A 21,826-nucleotide genomic window follows, 5' to 3' on the forward strand; every position below is an offset into this window, starting at 1 on the left:
TGAAATTTTAAAGAATTGCTTTGTAGAGTTGACAGGAATGGGAAAAATAATCTGAAATAGAAAACATTCTGGAGACTATCATGTAGTTTGACATAGATTCCTGGAGCTTGAGGGATACTAGAACAAGAACCCAAATCACACATTAAAAATGAGTTATACCTGGGTAAAGCAGCCAGCGTAGCTAGGTAAGAGAACTTTCTTTGGGAACAAGAATGTGTGTGGAGTGAAGCTGTTTGTGAGCCATTTTGGATTTGACCCCAGAATGTTCCTATAGGAAAGCAAAGGAGGTGGGAGATGTAGTCCAAGGCAGATAGCTTGGGAAGGGATTATAGGCAGGAAGCCTGTTCCATCTATAATTGTATGTTACAAGCAGAGGAACTCTAAGGGTTTTCAAAAATGATACTGAACCCAGGATTAGAAAACAAAAATCTTAAAAGAATCTAATGCCTTTGAGGTTCAAATTCCTTTAATTATTTGTCACTTCATGCCTATGAGATTGTGAGGCATGGGCTGGGTAGATAACAGCAGCTGGAAATATTGGAGCTGCTGAGTGGAGGACAAGGTGACTCAAGAAGAGGCAATGCTGAACAGTAGCCTCTGGAGCACACCTTGAAATCTTTTCTCTACCTAAAGTCTCAGTTCCGGTAATTAAGATTTCCTTATATATGTGGCTGCCTCCCCATGAAGACAGATCTAGTCCTATGAGGCAGGGCAGAAGTCAGCCCTCTTCCACCTCATGAACACAGAACGCATGGCTTCTATTGCCCTGTCTCATCCCGTAGGGCTACATCTTTCCTAAACTATGGTTGTAGCCTCCTGCGTCTACTGTGCCTAAGGAAAGTGACTCCCAGTCATAACAAGATGGATTACTCTTCCAAGCAAAGGCACCTTCAGTGAATCCATAGTACCTTACCTACTTTGCTTCTCTTTAAATGCAACACTAGCATCTCACATGAATGATGAAAGGGAGGATGAACTCACATACCCAATCTCTTGAAAGACATCCACATTGGAAGGATACCTAGAACATGTGAAGTGAATGCCACAGTTCTCTCCTTAGCACAATGGAAATAATTGGAATATTGCAGGAAGCATAGACTGTGAATAAATGAGAAGACATGGAATTTGACCAATTCATTTATTAAACCGGAAAAACTGTAAGTTATCTAACCCTGTTCTATGTAGTTAACTCTTTCATTGCCACTTGATCACAGTATATTCTTTTTCAACGAGAGTAACTTCCATTGTCTATCACATTTTAGGGGGAATCTATGTTGGTCACTCATTATTATTGGCATATAGATCTAGGGCTATTGAAGTGATGTAGGATTTTTTTTTTCTGTTATGTCTCCTTCTTAAGGAGTAGAAGATACCATCCAGAGAAGAAAATTTTGTATACTTCCAACTCTGTCACTTTTCTTGGATCCTGCCCAGGGAGTTGTCTCTTTTTTTCAAATAACTCTTTTCTGCTGTGCTAATGATTTTCTGCAAGGGCACCAAAGCAGGCTTCTTATACTCAACATTTTTTTTTGTAAATTTCTTAATAAATTTAGTAAATTTCTGTTCTCTTTTTATGTAGAATCCTACCAACCCTTTCTCACACCTGCACATTAATAAGATTCATGCATTATGTTAGATCATTTGTGTCTGAATGAGAGACATTTTTGTGACAGGTAACCTATGGCAGAATTGCTCATCCCCTCTATGACTAAGGCTTTTGTACTAGTTTCTCAGCCTCATTCCCACTTCCCTTTGAAGGAGTGAGTTATATTTCATGAGGCTTTCAAGTGTAACAAGGAATTTGCTTTTTAAGTTAATCTTATCATTCATGTAAATGTGTGAAAATCCCAGAAGGGGACACAGTTTGGGTTGAAGTTAGCATCTCTTCCTGACTCCACCTTCCTTCTGTTCTACCTAGAAAGTCATGGGGGATGGACAATGCCCCTAAGATACCCGTGTTGTCTCGGCTTTCCCAGGGACCAATATAAGAAAGGAAAGTTGAGGTTGGTGGGATTTTTATACCCAAGTCAACTTCAACAGGGGTAGCTCTGTTGGTGCCATTTTATTTTTCTTCTCTCATAAACTTTCTATTTAATGAGAAGTTCCAAATTTTTTTTCTCTCTTACCTCTAATCACTTCTAGAAGGTGCTTGGGGTTATGAATTACTTAGCATTGGCAACTATTAACAGTAACTATGGTATTTGTGTAGTCAATCTTAGCTTCTTGCAAATAGATGGTAAGTAATAAGCAATTCCGAAAACTAAAATTTTAATGTAAAATTTTTTCTACTCACCATACCATACTTTCATCATAATTTGCATGAGATAAACATATTGCTTGTAAGTGTCCTTTTTTTGGAAAATGAGGTTATCTGTTCTATAATGTGTATTTGAGGATGTTCTGGGAAGAGTGTGTGTGTGTGTGTGTGTGTGTGTGTGTTATTTATATATATATATATCACTTTTTTTTGCTTTTATTTGAGGCATACCCTGAAGTTTTTACATACTGTAAAAACAGCTTTACTTACTGTTTCAAAGGCATGTAGAATTGAAGTATCAGTGACACTTTTTATAGTACAGCTATTTTCCCTTTAAATAGCATCAATTTAAATGTGCATTATTATGATAGGTGAGTTTAATTTCTTTGTCTTCCTTTCAAATACTGTGCTAGTGTTTTTATATTGTTACTTGCAGTTATTTTAATAGGTTGGACTACCTTTATCTCTAAATTTCAGAATTCTTTTTTCTAATTTTGTTATTTTATAATCCACACAGAAGAGTAGGATAAGTTACTGGTGAAAAAGCAGCCCCTGGTCACTAACTTAGTGAGGTAAATGTTTTGAAATGGACCTGCTCCCTCCACTCACCCTCCTCCACAGAAACTGGGCTTTAAGGCAAAGGTTGGGGCATTGATGCTTCTCAAAGGATTATTCTAACTCCATTTGAACTTGTTGGCCTTATCTAGTTCAAAGCCCTGTCAGAGATTTTCCTGTTTTCAGGAGTTATTTCTCCCTTTGTCTCTTGACCTTTCAGACCTGCTGCCTGCCAACTGCTATGTTGAATTTGCCTTATATAAAGCAGAGTATTATTCCAGAAACTTTTTTGGCTTCAAAAACAACTACAAGACTCATAAACTTTGTGAATTTTGAGGTCTATCTCTGGAGGAGTCACCTCCAAGAGTAACAAGTCTCTCATTCCATTACTGATCCCATGCCCAACTTTTTCTTATTTTTCTCCTCCCTCCCAATACCACTAAGCTCTTCTTCTTCTTCTTCTTCCTTTTTTGCATTTAACAATATGTTGTGAACTTATTTTTTCTTTTCTTACATCGTTGTTTGTTTTTGTGCAGTAATTATTTTCTCACCTCAGGTGTAGTCCCCGTAGTGCTCTCTTGCACCATATTCCTTAGTGCATTTTGACCCCCACCCCTCCCTTGCTGTATGCCTCAGATCTATGGTCAGCTTGCTAGTTTTGTCTTCTTCTTGAACTTTTGTTTGGTTTCTCTATATTCCTCATATAACTGAAACCATCCAACATTTATATTTTCTTTCTGACTTATTCTGGCTAGCATGAGTTTGTCTTTTTTGACAGTTGAATAATATTCCATTGTGTAAATATACAACAACTTGTTGATCCATTCGTTTGTTTTGAGGTATTTGGTTTGTTTCCATATCTTGGCTGTTGTAAATAGCGCTGCAATAAACTTACGAGTGTAGTTTCCTTTTGAAATAAACCTTATGAGTGTGGTTTCCTTAGTGTTTTTGTGTTCTTTGCTAAATTTCTAGGAGTGAATTGCTGGGTCATATGGTAGATCCATTTTTAGTGTTGTGAGGAACCTGCACACAGCTTGCCATAGTGGTTGGACCAGTTTGTATTCCCACTAGCAATGTAGGAGAGTTCCTTTCTCTCCACATCCTCTCCAGCATTTGTTGTTTCCAGTTTTTTTTAACGTGGGCAATTCTTCACTGGTGTGATGTGATACCTCATTGTGGTTTTGATTTGTATTTCCCTGATCATTAGTGATGTTGAACATTTTTTCATATGCTCCAGCAAGTGATTCTTGAAGCTTCATTTTGAAGTAGTTCTATCCACTTTCAATTTTCTCAGAGTCTGCCCAAACACTTTCACTTCCTAAGAAGTATTCTGATGTGTAAAATTTTCATATTCCACTATAGGAAAGACCTGAAGGTTTTGTTTTGTTGTGCTGCTAGCAGTTTTATTATTTTGAGAGTTTTGTTGGACTATTAAGAAGTCAAATATTTTGTATAAAATCAAGCACTTGCAGGGATTGAAGGGGTGGAGGGTGGAATGGGATAATAAATGGCTTTCTCCTCCCATTCGTGGGCAGTGTCATGAAGAAGAGTGAATAAAAGTGCCTATTAGACCACAAATAGCAGAGTCAACATAGGGTAACTTCAGATACAGCCAAGTGTCAAATAAAACTGAACCAATTTAGTAACAAGTTTGATGTCCTCTATTCAAGGGGAAACAATCCAAGGATTAGAGGACAGTGCCTTATCAGCAGGAAAACACTTTTCCTGAGGGATTTTGGGAGAGAGCAAATTTCACTGAGGGGTAGAAAAGGCAGTGCAGAAACATGACATGATCGCCTAGTAGGTCAGAGATTTCCTTATAGAGGAATGTATTTTCTAGGATAAAGCAAGCTAGCTAAAGTGAGTTGAAGGAATGTGATTGGTGTTAAGTTTCTTTGACAGTGAGGCATTTCCCATAATTGCATGCATGCTCACTTGGGCTTTGATTTGTTACTTGGTTTTGGCCATTGGGGTAGTGTACAATTTTTTGGTCCCAATATACAAATTAACTGATTTTGCAAATTTTAAATAATAGTGGGAAGATGGCAATTTGGTCTTATTTCTGTCGAGGTGAATTGAGAAAACAGGACTATTAATTTATGAACCTATAGTATTCTAAAGGAGACTAGAAATATTAGAAATTTTTGGAATTTATTTCTTTAATTTCAGTGACTATAAAATTATCTATAGATTAGGGGCCTCGCTGGTGCTACAAGGGGTTAAGTCACAGCATTATGAAGCTATCCACAGCCACTACAGCACAAGTTTGATCCCCGGCCGGCCAGGGGATCGAGATGACCCACATGGCACAGCAGACCTCTCCTATCTTGCCTGCTGCTTCCCCTCAGCAGTCTATTTCAGTCAATCCGCCTGTTCTGCTCCCCACTCTGTCTCTGGTGAGTCCTCTCACCCCCACACTTCTGGCCTGTACCCCAGTTCTTATATGCATGAATAAATAAATATTTAAAAAAATCTGTAGGTTAATAGCAAATTAGAAACTCATGTTGATTTTATCTTATTTTTTTAAAGATTTATTTATTTATGCATACAAGAACTGGGGTACAGGCCACAGGTGTAGGGGTTTGAGAGGATTCACCAGAGATAGACTGGGGAACAGCACAGGCAGATTGACTGAAATACACTACTGAGGGGAGCAGCGGGTGAGTCAGGAGAGGTCTACTGTGCCCTGTGGGTACTTCCCTGGCCGGGGATCAAACTCGTGCTGAGGGTGACTGTGGATAGCTTCACAGGTGGTGTCTTAGCCCCTTCTGCCACCAGAGAGGCCTCGATTTTATCTTATTTAACAATTAGTTTTGAATTTGTTTTTTCACAGACCTTGAAAATATTTTGTGCTATATATTAGACATTATTTTTATGTAGATTGTCTAATATAATCTTCACATCAAATTAATTCACATGGATATTTTAATAATGAGAAAATTCAAACACAGAGAGGTTCATAGTTTATCTAAAAATCACACAACCAGGAAGTGCAAAGCAAGAATTCACATTTCATCAATCCCACACCTACATCAGAGATGGTAGTCACAGTCCTAAATGTCATAATTTAAAACAATTTAATGTTTTAAATTGTCTGGATTATCAAATGTTTCAATATGATAAATAGAGTAGAAAGTTAGTGAAATAGCTTTCAATCACTCTTTAATTTAAAATGTCTAATAATTAATGATGCACTTATACATTGTACTGATTAATTTCATAAAATATTTTCATAATACATATTTTATCCCACAGAGCTCTGCCTCTTATTCCTCGTTGAGTAGAGCTGGAATAGGAGACAGTATGGAATTCAGAACCACTAAATAACTTAGTCACTTTGTTTACATTTTTGCAAAGACTTTATCAGTTTGTCATCTGGGTATATTCTGTGATTTTCTGAAGTGCACTAGTATTTGTAGTCTGTTCTCAAGAAGAAAAATATCTGACATTTCCTTTTTGGTATGATTATCTACTTGATAGCAGAGATTCAGAGTGTATATTAATTACTAAATATTTCCATTAAATTATTGAGTAAATATTTTTATTCCATGAGAGTCATAGTGTAGATATTATGTTGGTTACATAACATATCTAATTTAATTGCACAGTTTAAATGAATTCTGATGACTACAGTTTCCTTAATCTCTGTTGCATCTAACAATTGGTATGCAACCTTTCACAGCATAGAGGCAGCCTTGTCACTCATTGGTGTTGTCAAGAAGCATAATCATTATGTGACATTTTGACACAAGGGTTTATTTAGTGATGTTTGCATTTTGACATTGACAGATTATGTGAGGACATTTCATCAACAGCAGCTCTAGCCTCACAGAATGCAAAAAAGAATATGTGTTTTACTGATAGCTGGAATAAGGCTTTGACAGATCCCTTCTACCTGACTTCTTTTTTACTTCTTCTTTAAATGTTACATACCTTATTCATTGGTTTTACTAAAAAGAAGTATGTGAAAGAACTCTATGTATGTAAGTTATTCATTATTTGGTCACTTCACACTGTTTTTTATTTTATTTATTGACCTTTCATCTTGATGCAAAACAAAAACAAAGGGATGTAAGTGTTGAACAACAGATTTCTTTATATTATGTGCATAATAGGGTGCTGACATCCATTTACTTTTAGAGGAATGCTCTCAATTAAAAAAAAATTCTTTGGAGAACAGACTTTGAAATTAATAGAGATGAGAGAAGGAAATAAGAGTAGGTTGAGAATAATTGTTAAATTTAATTTTTACTGCAAAATAAGTATGTTTCTGCAGTCATAATAGTACCTGTAGGTGATAATAAATAGGTAGAAGTTTCATATGAAAGAAAGTAGACCCAATTTTTTACTTTCAGATCAGTTTTGAACAACAATTGCTACTTACTCAACAGGAAATTTGAATTGCTTAAGTGCCTACTTTGTAAGTTGGAGGAGGCAACCTCACAAGAAGGAAGTGGAGAGCTTTAATGCATTCCCACTCCACCCCTAAATGAATTTGTAGGGCTCTTCTGCTATCTCATGGGGAATATGAAGATGATCTGTGGACTACTGGGTAAACACTAATGTGGGTGAGTTTATATTGTCACTTAATGGAGAAACTCAAGATAGTTCTCTTATGCAGAGTGAACATACAAATGAAAATCATCAAGAATTTTTCCTTAGTAAATGCTGAAAGAATTCTAAAAATGAGTGTAAAAACTACATCCTACTTTTTAGTGGTTGTTGTCTTTATTTCTATAGTATATTTCTAGTATACCCTTTTACCCCCAAATAACAATGTGGTGTAGAGAAAAAGGTAAACTTTGTCCATCCCAGTTTGGCTTTCTTCCCATGTGGCCACATAGTTTCACCAGTGATATGCTTTCCCACTGGCTTATCAGCAGTCTGTGGGAATTTTCTTGTGCTCTTTCTTCCTTCCCTTCCTTTCCTTTCTTTCTCCATCCTTCCTTTTTTCCATTTTTATTTCAGAGAGTTATGGTAAATACTGATGAGAGATGAAAATGCCAGCCTTTTTACATTCACATCCACAGAAAGCAGTAGAAACATTATTAATGAAAACTTAAAGCATGTATGGGGTTTACAATTCCTGCTCCCTCCATTCATATTTATTCTGTATGACGGTGGGTGGTAGGACTGGAGTAAGCTGCAGCCAATCCACAATGTGCCCTGCTTCCTCAAGTGTCTTTCCCAAGAGGGCAGACCCACCTGTCATTTTAAGTTTAGATTCACACATGCTGGGCTTTGGTGATTTGTAATCGGTTACTAATCTCAGTAACTCTCTTTGGTGCCAAAGGAGGGCTTTCAGCAGTGGGCAAGGAAGATTGTTGGTATTTCTGGATGTGACATTTCCCAGGGAAATTCTTCTATTAATAAGCATGCAGTTTTCACAGATGAGTATTTGTCAGTCCTAGCTGTGCTGTGAGAATCACCAAGGGAGGTTTTGAAAAATACTAATGCCTGACCCCCAAGAATCTGATATAGTTACCTGGGGTGTACATTCGAATGCACACGTAAAAACTATCAGCAGGACAATTAGATTTCAGCAAATTCTATTCATTTTTCTCCTTTTCCACTTGGGTGAGTTGCCATGAAACATTGAGTTCTGTTATGTATCCCCTCGTCACTGAAGGTCTTTTGTTAGTCCCATCTCTCTCTCTCCTTCTTCACAGCATTAATGCAGCCTCAGTATTGGAAGATGCTAAAATAAATTTATAATGTATACCCCTGCCCTCTAACAGACTATAATCACTATGGTCCTATTTATTATTATTTATTATCCCCTACCTTTCTACGCCCTCCCTCCCGGCACCCCACCAAAAAAAAAAAAAAAAAAAAAAAAAAAAAAAAGATTGATGAGATTATACCAGAATGTGTTTATATTCAGTTGGTTTTACTTTGCTAGTTTTTATGAATATTTGTAACAAAACTTCTGGAAAGGCATTGATAAATTTTGCTACTTTCCTTTGACTGGCAGTCACAGAGGTGTACCAATTGATTTCCCTTCAAGAACTTGCCCTTGTGCGGGAAGGAGTATATTGAGCTGATGGCCTCCAGCTACAGCACCTTTTCCAATCTGATGTGGCTATCAGCTGAAGTCTTGTTCTTCCAAAATCACCAGCCAGAGATAGGAGCAGGGCCATTAGGACCAAATACTTTTTATTTTCCAACTATTAGAAGCTAAATAATTCCAGTCTTTGCATTATATACTAAAACTGAAAATTAAGATGAAAAATTTACTCTACCACCTCTAAGATGCTACTGTTTTTGTTTTTCCCAGTCTTTTAATCCATGTTTATAAGCTTCTATAAGATGAATGCACATTATTTCTTATTTCAAATATGTAGAAATCTTATTTCTCAGAGATATTGTTAAAATCTGTCTTTAAATTGCTAGGATAAAGTAGTTTTATCAGAGGTCATTTAGTGCTTATAAAATGTGATTCCAGATTGATAGGTTTGGAAAGCTCACATAAGTTGGAGGAGGGTTTCCTAAAAACTGAATGTGAACAACGCAATGCTCTTCCATTAAGTGCTTAGCATATTGCATTATTGTATTGTTGTGGCAGGATGTTGTCATCATTTCTGGTGCGTACAACCCTTGGAAAAGTGCTGGGTACATGATTTATGCACATTATATGTCTACTGTATTGAATGAAGCAAGGTACTTGTAATATTTTGACATTTGGGACTTCATTGATGAGAATTTCTCTACTTGTCAGTAGTTAAAATTCTCTGAAGTGTAACTCAGCTGACATGAACAAGGAGAGGAAATTGCTATTTTTCCTTGATGTCCTGCCAATAAACCTTTGGGTCTGATAAAAAAAATCTTTCAGTAGATTTTGGTTTCTGAAAGACTTTTAAAAATCCCTTATTCTTTCAGAAACCAGACCACTCCCATGGCCAGCTTTGGATCACAAAGAGGGTTCAAGAGAGGAGAACCTTGCTAAATAAATGGCCTCCAACTAAACAATGGCATTTTGCCTTTCTCTGAATCCTTTGGCAGAGGCCAGGGTTTGGAGCCAAGATTAAGGTCTGGATGAGTCATCCTCCATGTATGGCAATGCCTCAGTTCTCAAGTCTGTGCAATCAAATCTCAAACTGATTTCTCTCTTTTCATTTTTTTTTTCTTCTTTTTTTGGCAAGAGAGAAAATAACTTCAGTATCCTTTTTTAGGAGGGCTACAGAAAAAAAAAAAAAGGAACACCATCCTATTGCCCAAAATTGCATATAGAACTTCAAAGAGTGACCTTTTCCCAGATATAGCAGAACTTATGGTGGAAAATGGAATGTGTCTTTTGAAGCATAAGTGCTTCAGATCCCAGGCCTGCTCATCTTTTCATTGTCCTTTTGGAGAATGATAGTCTTAGGAGGAAAGGAATATTAAACATGATACCATTTTCACCCCAGTAATTAATATTTCTCTCCATACAGACTATCACATGGTGAGCATCACAGTGGCAATAAATGAACCATGAGAAGGTGGACTTCAGGTATACTGGTGTGTTCAAAGCCTTTCTTTTTTTCACAGTTGGCAGATTAAGTCATTTTTAGAATTTGGACTTCTCAGGGGCAGCAGTTTTTTTCTTTTACATTAAATATACTCTTTTCCCCACACAGCTCAGTTACATAACAGAGTGAATGCATGTGCTAAGTCATGTCTTTTTAGTATAAAATGCAGAATCATAAATTTCATTTTTGAAGTTAAGGTTATACATGATATTACTAATTTTGGACAAAGCAAATAATACACTGCCAGAATTACTTTCTGGGCAGAATAAATATGTAGTTTGTTCTTAACTTAGTTTGTTGTTAAATAGAGCTTTAAACAACCCCTCACCTCTTCTCCCCACACATACCACACACATGCACACACACCATAAGAACTGTATGGTAGTTTATTTATAATCTCTACTACCCTATCTTTAAATGTTAGGCTCCGAATGATTTTATACTCTACTTTTTCTGGATTTTTCTGACTTTATGACCTTGTGCCTCTCCGTCCTTTAACCCATTCTATTTACAATGTTTCACTTCAGTCGATCAGCCAGCACCTGGTTAAGTGGCCTTCTGTAATCCATTCCTCACACACCCCGCCTGGCCTGGGCACAGTGGTCTGGCTGCCCTCCAGAATGTCACCATGGAAGCAGTTGTCCTGACGGGAAGAAGAGTTTGGTTCATCTTTAGACATTTTCCAGGAGTTGGACCCAATGACACAAATAGGTCAAAGGCTCAGTCACATTTAATGTGTGACATGATGGCATCCTGAAAATATTTCTACTTATCAGGTAGTTCTGTTTCTCTGAAAGAATAGAGATCTTGAAAATGTGCAGGGTGTTTTGATTCCCTGCTTCACAATCTTTTTAACTTGTAAAAATACTAACTGTAAAGTTCCAAAAAGATTGCCCAGCACATTAAAGTAGCCACAATAAATGTTAGCACTCTCTAAAAAGGGAATTAATTATTTGCCATATGCAAGGCAAGATGGGGTAGCTGGAGTACTACAGTATTAAGTATTACAATATTAAGACAATGATACAATATTAAATTGTAGGGAAATGAGAATTGAGAGAATGGCTAGATTATTATTAGTGGGAAGATAAAGTAAAGCTTCAGGGAATAGGTGGCACTTGAAATAAAAGGTGGAGAAATTCTTCATTGTCCTTATATACCAGTGATGGTGGTTTGGACATTTAAGTGACAGAAAAAAGTTGAACCAATGATGTCAATATAGGATTTGTTTGGAGAATTGCTAACAGTCAAAGTTGGCAAAACTGGCTGAGTCAACTTTAATGGCTTCCCACATTAAAAGGTGTATAGGAGATAATTTTGGAAAGATAAGTTAGGCTATTTTTCAAAGGACCTTAGATCTCAACTTGTGTGAAAGCATGGTACAGTGGAAGGAGATGGTGCCTATACATCAGGATTCTAGACTTCTTTCTAGGTACATGGTAAGGGATGACAGAGCACTCAGATGCTGGAGATACATTATTTTTTGTTCAGATCTAAAGTTTCCATTTATATATTGTTGACATTGAACAAGATATTTTCTCTTTTAGCCCTGATTTGCTTATTTGTAAAATAAGAGGATTAGAATAGACCATGTCTCTTAAATAATAAAATTATTTGTTTATAAATTTGGTTACTGGAAGATGGTGACTTCAATAGAAACATGTTTTCATAATTCAGAAAATTTAAAAGCTTGTAAATGAAATGATCAAATGAAATAATCAGTGAATTCTTTGGTTTCCATTCCACCTCTGAACTCATACAACTCTAAGAAAACTGATCTAGGAAGACTATCTCAGATAGTTTGAAAGAAAAAAAGGCTAAAGGCAAGAAAATCATTTGAGTTTGGGCCTAAAATCAAGTGGGGATTTGAAGGTTAGAAGCCTTTCTTAAAAAGAGAGGGAAAATCATATAAGAGTTATTGCAGTGGTGCAACCAGAAGGATTTGGCAGCTATTTGGATAACAATACTCCAGCTAACAAACACAGAAGTTTCATATTGTTATGTAAGTGAATTGATTTAGTGATGACTTTAAAACAATAGAGATAACTTTTAATTATGTATTACAGTTTCAATGCATGTGGAGTTTCCTTGTGATGTAGCATGGTACCTGTTAATGATCCAAGAAATATTTGTTGTAAAACTAGAATGTGATAGGTATGTTCAGGTCTGCTAGGGCAGTGTGCATCAGCGGGAAAGTTAGAGGTGAGAGGAAAATATAAGTTAGTTCACAGCCTGGGGCTAATTCCTAAACCTCATTCATAATCTCTTCTTGGCCTTGTTGTGACTTTACAGCTCAGTATGTAACATCCCTCACAGCAAATAAAAAGTAGTTAATAAGACCACATTCATTCTTTTATTTTTTTTTTTCATAGCAACTCTGGGAAAATATTGAAACTGCCAATTTTTCAGAGGAGAAATTGAGTCTCGAAGATGTTCTGCTATTTGCTCAAGGTCACAGTTCACAAATGGCAAACTGGTAGGGCCAGGACTCAAATCAAGTTTTATGATCTCAGACCCAGAGCATTTTCCACTTCCCATAGTGTTACTTTCCCTTCTTATGTAATCCTAGGAAATAACAGTTTCTTAACTCTTTATCAGACACCCTGCAGGAGAAAGTGTCTATCACAGCAGATAGATAGTTTAACCATGTGACAGTGAAAGAGTCCTCTACTTATGACTGACAAGGTACAAGTTTTGCTGCCCGAAGGTTTAGGGGTAGAAGGTTTTGGCTGTTAACTGGTGGAATGATTAAGTGCTCATTTTCCTTTGCATGGGAGTCTTAGAACAGCCCTTTGCTTTTACAACCCCATGATTTGATGATTTTACAACAGAATCAATTTTTTGTATCTGGACTGCATCGAATGTGCCATAAGATACCATGACGTTTTAAAGCAAATATGAAATGTGGTAAAGTAAGCTGGTATTTACAAATTGGCAGTATATTAGCTATTTCTGCACTTTGTCCCTCCATTAAGTTAACTGGCATGTCTGTGCCATTAAAATCCAGCCTTGTTCCCTCAGTTACAGTCATGCATTAACTCTGGGCATTCTGAGGCTTTATAATAACAGCCATTTTCAGGGAGGACTGGGAGCTTTCCCATTAGTGTCTTCCCTCTTTTTCTGTTCCCCTCCTAAAGAACCCTCTGCTTCTAGCAACTTTGAGTTCTGAACGTGCTTAATCACAGCTTCAGTTGAGAGCTCTGTTTATGATTCATCCCCAAACCCATTCGTTTAAATGAGAGTCCTACTTAGAGAGACATATTATACTACTCTCCTTTCAGGGAGCAGCATTTGCTGCTTGCTGGGGGTTTCTGACTGATGCAGGAGAGCCAGAAAGGAGAGTTGGCTGGCTTTGGAAGCAGATTTAGAGTTGCTTCTCATTGGAGGGGCTCGCTTTTTCTGAGCTGCCAGACACTGCAGGCTCAACTGAGGCGCGGAGGTGCAATTCAGGCTGGTGGAGCAGCGGGGAAGGCAGGGACAGGCGGGGCTAGTGCGGCTCTGCAGCTGATTACTCGCACCAGCACATATTCCACACTCCTGCGCCTCTGCTCGCCCCTGGCATCTTCCACCCGGGGCCACCGAGCCTCGGACAGGGACTGGGGGACCGAGGGAGGACAAGGTAAAGTCAGGTGCCCAGAAACAGAGATAAAGCGAGAGCGGCGTAAATATTTGACCTGAAAGCCTGACTGGCAGCCAGAGGATCGAACCCTTGACAGCATCACCGCAGTTGCCTGCTAAGAAACCACCGCGCCAAAAACAGTCAAGTCCCGCGCCCAAGTCAGTCAGTGCAGGGCGCGCCGCGATCCTCTTGGTGGGGCAGCGTGGTGCCCTGTGGAAGGTGCGGAGCTTGGGGGACCTGCACTGGCGCCCATCGCGGTACACCAGGAAAAGTGGGGGCGAGGTAAACAGCGGTGAGCGCAGAGTGCGAGGCCAAACTGCCGCTGCGTCCCGCTGCCTCCTCCCGCCCTCCGCTGCTGGGTGAGTGCTCGGGTGTCGCGCACCGCCGTGTCTCAGTTGCGCGCCGGGGCGACCGGGGCCCTAGAGGGTTCACCCCAAGGCCCTGGTGGTACCCGCGGAAACTCGGCGGCCGGCGGACACCAGGCGCGCACGTCTCTGGAGTCCGAAGCGGGGAACTCTGAACCCGGAGGGCGTGGGTAGGGGGTGTTGCACCAGTGCCGGGCGGACATGCCTTTGGGCGGGATTTTGGCCAAATGATAGGAGGCGGGAACGCTGGGGGGAGCTGGGAACTGTCTGGGGGGGTGGGTGAGGGGATGGGGGGGAGGGGGGAGGGTTTGGTCCAAGCAGGTAGCGCAGCTCCGGCAGCCCGGCGAGTTGGCAGGTGGGGTGGGACTCGCTTATCAACTCATTCATTTTGAAACCGTCAGCTTGGTAGGGCTTCAGGGTAGTTAGGACGGCTGTGGGAAGGGACGGGAAAGGGTGGCCGGGGATGCCGGGGATGGGTGAAGACAGGAGAAACCTCGAAAAGCTTGGAGGCAAAATTGGGTTTGGGTTCCCGGTCCTTGCATCCCTCCTGCCTTAAGTGCGGGAGGACACTTTTTTTTTTTTTTCTTTTTTTAAGACTCTGCTAGGAAAGAAAGCCTCCGTCCCAGGGGAGGATAGGCGTCTGCAGGGGCCAAAGACCGCAGATACCTGCTGGGTGCGCCCCCCACCCCAGGCGCGCTCGCTTTTGTCCCCCCTTTCTCCCCCGCCCCCACCTTCTTATTGGTGCTGGTTTGCAGCGCTCGGCTCCTGCGCCTTCGCTTCCTGTTTGAATCTGGCTCGCCCCTCCGTATTATGTCTGCACTCCGAAGGAAATTTGGGGACGATTACCAGGTAGTGACCACCTCGTCCAGCGGCTCCGGCTTGCAGCCCCAGGGGCCCGGCCAGGGCCCGCAGCAGCAGCTCGTGCCCAAGAAGAAGCGGCAGCGGTTCGTGGACAAGAACGGCCGGTGCAATGTACAGCACGGCAACCTGGGCAGCGAGACCAGCCGCTACCTCTCGGACCTCTTCACCACCCTGGTGGACCTCAAGTGGCGCTGGAACCTCTTCATTTTCATCCTTACCTACACGGTGGCCTGGCTCTTCATGGCGTCCATGTGGTGGGTGATCGCCTACACTCGGGGCGACCTGAACAAAGCCCACGTCGGCAACTACACGCCCTGCGTGGCCAATGTCTATAACTTCCCCTCTGCCTTCCTCTTCTTCATCGAGACGGAGGCCACCATCGGCTATGGCTACCGCTACATCACAGACAAATGCCCCGAGGGCATCATCCTCTTCCTCTTTCAGTCCATCCTGGGCTCCATCGTGGACGCCTTCCTCATTGGCTGCATGTTCATCAAGATGTCCCAGCCAAAGAAGCGCGCGGAGACCCTGATGTTTAGCGAGCACGCGGTGATCTCCATGAGGGACGGAAAACTCACGCTGATGTTCAGGGTGGGCAACCTGCGCAACAGCCACATGGTCTCCGCGCAGATCCGCTGCAAGCTGCTAAAAGTAAGTGCTACCCGCCCCTTCCCCACTTGGCCACCGCCTACCCCGATGGCCCGGAATTAACTCACCTGAGAACCATTCCCAGCCCCCTAGCCTTACCTAGTGCTACAGGTAAACTTCCTTTATTTTAGAGTGGGGGATTGTGCGCGGGGAGCGCAGCTGACAGTTCTGCTCTTTAACTGCTCATTCTTGCGCTCTTATTTATATTCATTTTTCGGATGGGCTTGTATCACTTTCTGGATTAGTAACACTTACTGAGAGGTGTTGGCTCCTGGTGGCTTCAGGTATAAGCGTGTGCCCTATTTTCTCCTACTCTTGCCACTTTGCTCTTAAGAACACTTTTGATTTGGTGTCAGTAAATACAGCTCCACTCACCAGGAGGTACTGAAACCAAACAGCTTTTATTTTAAAGAATTAGGTGCTGGGCTTGCCTCAACTTTCACTTAGGTATTTTCTTTTTCTGCCTAATAACATCAGCAGGTGGATTCTTCCTCTAAGACTTAGTAACATCAGCTCTCACTGTACGTTTGGTCTTTTAACAAGCACACTGAGCTGGGAAGCAGTTAATAAAGTGGAAGAAACAACACCTGGTTCTTTTAAATTTTTATTTTTACTAAATATTTTCCTAGAGAAGTATTCTGAGTGCTTTTCCTGTAGCGCCTCTTGTTAATTTTATTCTTAATTGCCTGTTTCTATGAAGCCTTTGTCAATTACAGATTTCACTTGAAGCTTTTCAGCATCCATTAGAGAAGATTGCTTCCTACCATCAGCAGTGTAAATGCTAAAACAAATGGCACATGGAATGGTTATTAGAGCAAGGTCCATATAGCCCTTAGGGGGCACCACTATAGCCAAGAAGAGAAGCCCACCATAAGCATTCACCCCATTGGAGTCTGGGAATGAGGAATAGAAGCCCAGTTCTCTGGGTGTGTTGAATTTACAATTCTTTTTCAGAGATTTGCCAGAGGTAGTGTTCAAATATTCATACACTGAAAAAAGATAGTCTTAAATATTTTTCCTGACATTGCATAGAGAGCCATAGCCAGATTTAGAACTCAGCATTGACAAAATGGAAATTTGATAGTTAAGTTGGGGTTGTGCCTTTGAATTTCATTTTCCACTCTACCAACACATTTTATAAACCTTAACTTACACTGCAACTAAAAGTGATCCAATGTGCTTTGAAATAGTTTGGCTTTTGTGTCACTTTCATTGTTCATTTATGAGACCTTATCCTAATTACTTGTGACCATGTTCAGTAAAGTATGAGGTTTCAAGCAATTCAGTTGTCCTGTCACCCACAATATATGCATATTTACCGTGTTATATACATAGTAAGTAAACTGAATTTCATGTAACATAGTAGTAAATTTTCAGCCTGGTTCTGACGACCATGTTCATTAAGATAACTTTGCATAGATAATTTGATTAGATCTTATGTTTATAATTACCTTCAGAGAACTGCATACAGATTTGTGTTTTTCTTAGCATATTGTGCTATGGAGTACTGTTGAAATAAGGCAGATATTGGATCAGGCTGAACACTTGTCTTGGAGACATGTTTATTGCAGTGTTATTTGTTGCATATGTCTGCTTATATGAATAGAGCAAAATATATCATCTCTCTTTAAGGTAGGCCTTCCAGGACGATATGAGCATCTTGCTGATACATTGTCAGAGTCTCTGACAAGAAACCAATGTTTATGTGTCACTTTAAGGTTCTTATTGACAAGTAGTTTGCCATATTGATCGGTCAGTTGGAAAGTCATAATTAGACTTTAATCGTCATTTATTGTTGGCCTCTATTCTTTTAAACATATGAAGTGTTTTATTAAAGCAAATATCTTTTCAAGACCATAACTTTTAGATATTTTTACACCTTATCAAATTTTATTTTTATAAAACCAGAAATAACCAAAATTAATTTATAATAAAACATAACTTTGTTTTATAAATAAAACATAGCCTTGTTTTGTTTTGCTTTACAAAGGTACAATTAATCTGAAGCACCCAGTCCCTGCAATGGTTGGGCCACTGATAATGACTTTCATGTTTATGGGCATGTAGCGTATATACCCCCAGAAGTGTCCTGATTAAAATAAACAGTTTAAAGTATTGACAATTTGGAGCAAGGTGCTGTATTAACACAAGGTGATAAAAACAACATCTAATTAAATTTAAATATATTACTGTAATTTTTTTTCTTTTTGTTGGCTTGGAAGATGTCAGTGCTAGAAGTAAATATGACTGACATGTGGTGCCAATTTATGTTAAACAAGATTATTTTGAGATTATCTCCTGCTATTTGTGCAGCAAGAGGGTTGATCAGAGACAACCCTTCAACCACCCAGTTAGTATAGTTTGTTTGAAGTTGATTTTTCTTGTAGCCATGGTAATTAAAATGAATTCTCATAGTTCTTGTCATTTCCTTAGACTTCATTAAAAAAGAGTCATGTTTTATTAGGCAACTAATAACATTCAGAAAAATTAGAGGCCAGATTTGCCTTTCTTAAGTTACTCTCATTTTCTCTTAGAGAGTGAGAAGAAGTGACCTAAAACAGTCAACTACTTTTTTTAAAGAGAAGTTATGCCAAAATCTTAAAGTAGTAATACTTTGATATCAATCTAATCCAGTCTTCTTATTAAATATATTACACATATTCAGTTTTTTTATCCTTCATTTGCTATTAAAAGGTACAATTTATGTATCTTTAATATAGAGAAATATATAGCATCTTAAGGCAAAAAAGTTTGACACTATTGATGATTTGTTTTTCCTGTTAGCTAATTTAATTTAGCTCTGATTTGCTGAATAAAAGAACATTTTACTGTACATTAAGAGTTCTATTTAGTGATTATAAAGCACTTTCTATTCTTGAGAAGACAAGAACATGGGTATGGTTTTCTAATCCTGGCTATGATGAAATTTTCCATACATATTTCTTTTGAATTCTCTAAGTTTTGATGGAAGTTTGTTTTTAACCTTTCTAACTTTTTGATTTGTATTTTCTTATACAAAAGGCACTTTTATTTCAACTCTATTTCTGTCTTCAGGTGTGCAAATTCTGACATTTATTTTGGCATTCTAATAATATTTTCAAACTCTGTGCCTGGATTACTAGGCCCTTTTTCTATTGAGAAAAAGCAGATTAAATAACAATTAAAGGATATAATTTTAAAATATTCTTCATTTTTTTATAGAAAGCTGAAGAAAACTCCTTTAAGACAACTATTCTATTTTCCTTTTCTTATCCTTATATTGTCTTATTTGAATTTTCAATTATTTTAGTCTCCTTTTTTTTTTAACCCAGAAAACAGGGATCACTGAATAGCATGGTTAAGTTAATATGTAATCCAATTGAAAGTTTTAGTGAAAAATGTCAGGATTAGAGAATTGAGACTATTGGCTGAAACAATGGGCTGTAATATTTAGCATTAGATTTAAAGAATTGAGAAATTTCACTGACTTCAGATCTAATTCTAATAGTTGATTGCCCTAGAATTTCATCTTGTTAGAAGACTTTAAATAATTTTCTTTAATATAATATTCAAGACCTTCTACCTTATTATCCGGAAGCCTGATAGATTGATAGATAGACAGACACACAGACATCTAGTCAAATGTAATTTATATAAGGTAAACATAAGATCAACTCTTCTGCTGTTGGATCTAAATTTTGAAATTGAGATAAAGTTTTTTCATGGAAGTATAATTTTGTTTACTTTTATCATTATTCATTGCAAATATTCATCACCTTTCTTTCCTAGGAAGTCATCTGTAAAATTGATAATTTTCATTGATGGAAAGGTATTGCATTACTCCGCTAATGTGTCACATACATTATTTTTGTACTACTTTTTTAATTCTCCATTTATATGGAGAACTAAAATTGGATACTCTGTGGTTTCCTCATACAAATTGATCAAGTGCCACTGCAATAAAAACAAAATTGTTGGCTGCAAAACCATTAAGCTCTGTATTTTCTTCCTATGTTCTAACATTTTGTTAAAGTTTTACCCACATGATTCTTTAATTTTTTTCATATATTTATTTGTCTTCATTCCTTACCTTGCACTTAAATGTGATTATGTTTTTAACTCTACATGAATGTATTTTGACTCTGTTTACCAATTGATCTTGGCCAATTTTCATGTTATTATTAACCTTGAAACAGTTATCTCCTTTAAAAAAATAAATCCACAAATGAATATAAAATGAAAACACTGTTCTTCTGGACATCACATAAGGCATTAGTGGAAATATTCAAGGAGTCTAACACTGAGTACCCCAGAAATCTTGGGACTAGATTCTTTAGCGGTAAGGGACTTTCATAGGTGGGTTCGTTGTATCTTTTAAAAGCCAGAGTGTCTCTTTAGTTTAACTTTGCTTTCTCTGACATAGGTACAATGGTTATAGAACTTGAATTCCTCTTGAAAACTGTAATTATGATTCTTCTTTTAAAATAATAGTAGGATATTGTTTTGTTTAGTTTTTATTTTTAGTCTGTTTCCTGAAAGGTACAGGGTGCCTCGTGCTCAGTGTGAACAGAAATAAGGGACATAAAGACCCATAAATAAACAGCAGTAGGTAAGAACAAGTGATAAAGAGAAGCAGGAAAAAGTGAGTAGGAGGGGAATGTGCAAGGAGGGTTACAAATCCTGTCCACAGTTATTATAAATCCCATAAAAAGCCCTCAAGGAATTATAAAGGTGTTCTTTCATTTGAATGGTATAAAAACCTTATATAATTTATTACAAGATAAATTACATTCCATTCTATAAGGTATTTTCTAAGTGAACATCTTTTTATGGGATAATCAGTCTAACATTAATAACTAATAATATTTTAGACTTATTTTGGTCATGTTTTTCCCACCTAGGATTCATGGAACTTCAAACTTAAGGAGTCAAAGAAATATAATTGTAGACTAAATTGTGGCCCAGAAGAAATTTAATAATAGACAGTCAACATAAAATTAGGTCTACATCTTCCTCTACTTGACTTTGATTTTGGTCTGAGTGCCTGAGCCACTACCATCACGGCTGTTGAGTTCGAAGACATTTTTGTTCCTTTTCCTGGTACCTGCTTTTGGTTCGTTTTTTAATTTAACTTCCAGATAGTATTCTGAACTCATTACAAATGATTTTCTTTCTGACTGCAACATATATTTAACACACATACACATATACACGCACTCTCAAACACACACATTGTACATTTAAAGAAAGAGAAGTAAAATTACAGATCAAGTGTTAGGCAAAAACAGCTGTCCCTCTCACATTAGGCCCCTCCCCTCCATTGCTATCCTGAGTGCTGGCCCTGAATATGTTTTTCTAGTAGATACTTGTGGGAGGTGGTGAGGCTCAGATCAACACTTAAAATATGAGAGAGGTAAATCTCATGAGTCAGTGTTAGTGACTAAATGGCTTATTCAAAATTTCTGTAACCTCACCCAAATCAGGAAACAGGACATGATTATATTTAGAATAGAGTTAGGGGTTAGGGAGATGGGAAAAAGCTATCAAAGAATTGATTGTATTGGTGATGTGGGTCCTACTGAATGGATCTGGACAACTGGTCACAAATCTTCCAGGAGAATGACCAGATGTGGATCTGCTTCTCCCAGGGCAGTGCTGAATACAGTTGCACTCCAGTGTATATGAGTTTTGAATCCTTTTCCACCTGCAGACAGAATTGTGATTGATTATCTTGCAGGCCTTTTGGACTCTAAAGGAGTTCAAAGTCCTTTGACAATAGTTATTTCTTTGAAAGTAGTGCATGTGATTCTAAAATGAGGCACAAGCCCTACAATCTATACACATATCCATTTGTATGTAGTTAACATGTGTATAATTGAAGTAGTACCTTTGAATAGCAGTATTTTTATTAAGAAGAGTAACTTAGAAATTATTGCCAAAACTTAAATTGTATAAAAGCATTTAAAAATCCATCACATTCTAGTTATAATTTTCTGGACAATAAATTTAAAGAACTTTAAGCCTTAGATTTCCT

At 38.4% G+C, this 21,826-nt stretch overlaps 1 protein-coding gene across 1 annotated transcript in view; it reads left to right on the forward strand.

The window, feature by feature from the left end:
• Nucleotides 1-15,114: 15,114 nt before the first annotated feature.
• Nucleotides 15,115-21,826, forward strand: part of KCNJ3 (potassium inwardly rectifying channel subfamily J member 3) — a gene marked incomplete at both ends in the record, with an annotated part of 139,041 nt that continues 132,329 nt past the window's right edge. Inside the window, one exon of the mRNA XM_084243229.1 lies at nucleotides 15,115-15,816. Within this exon, the coding sequence (XP_084099355.1) occupies nucleotides 15,115-15,816 (702 nt within the window). The remainder of the gene's footprint in view (nucleotides 15,817-21,826) is intronic.

Source organism: Talpa europaea (assembly GCF_964194135.1).
Source record: "Talpa europaea genome assembly, chromosome: 1".
Classification (NCBI taxonomy): Eukaryota; Metazoa; Chordata; class Mammalia; order Eulipotyphla; family Talpidae; genus Talpa; species Talpa europaea.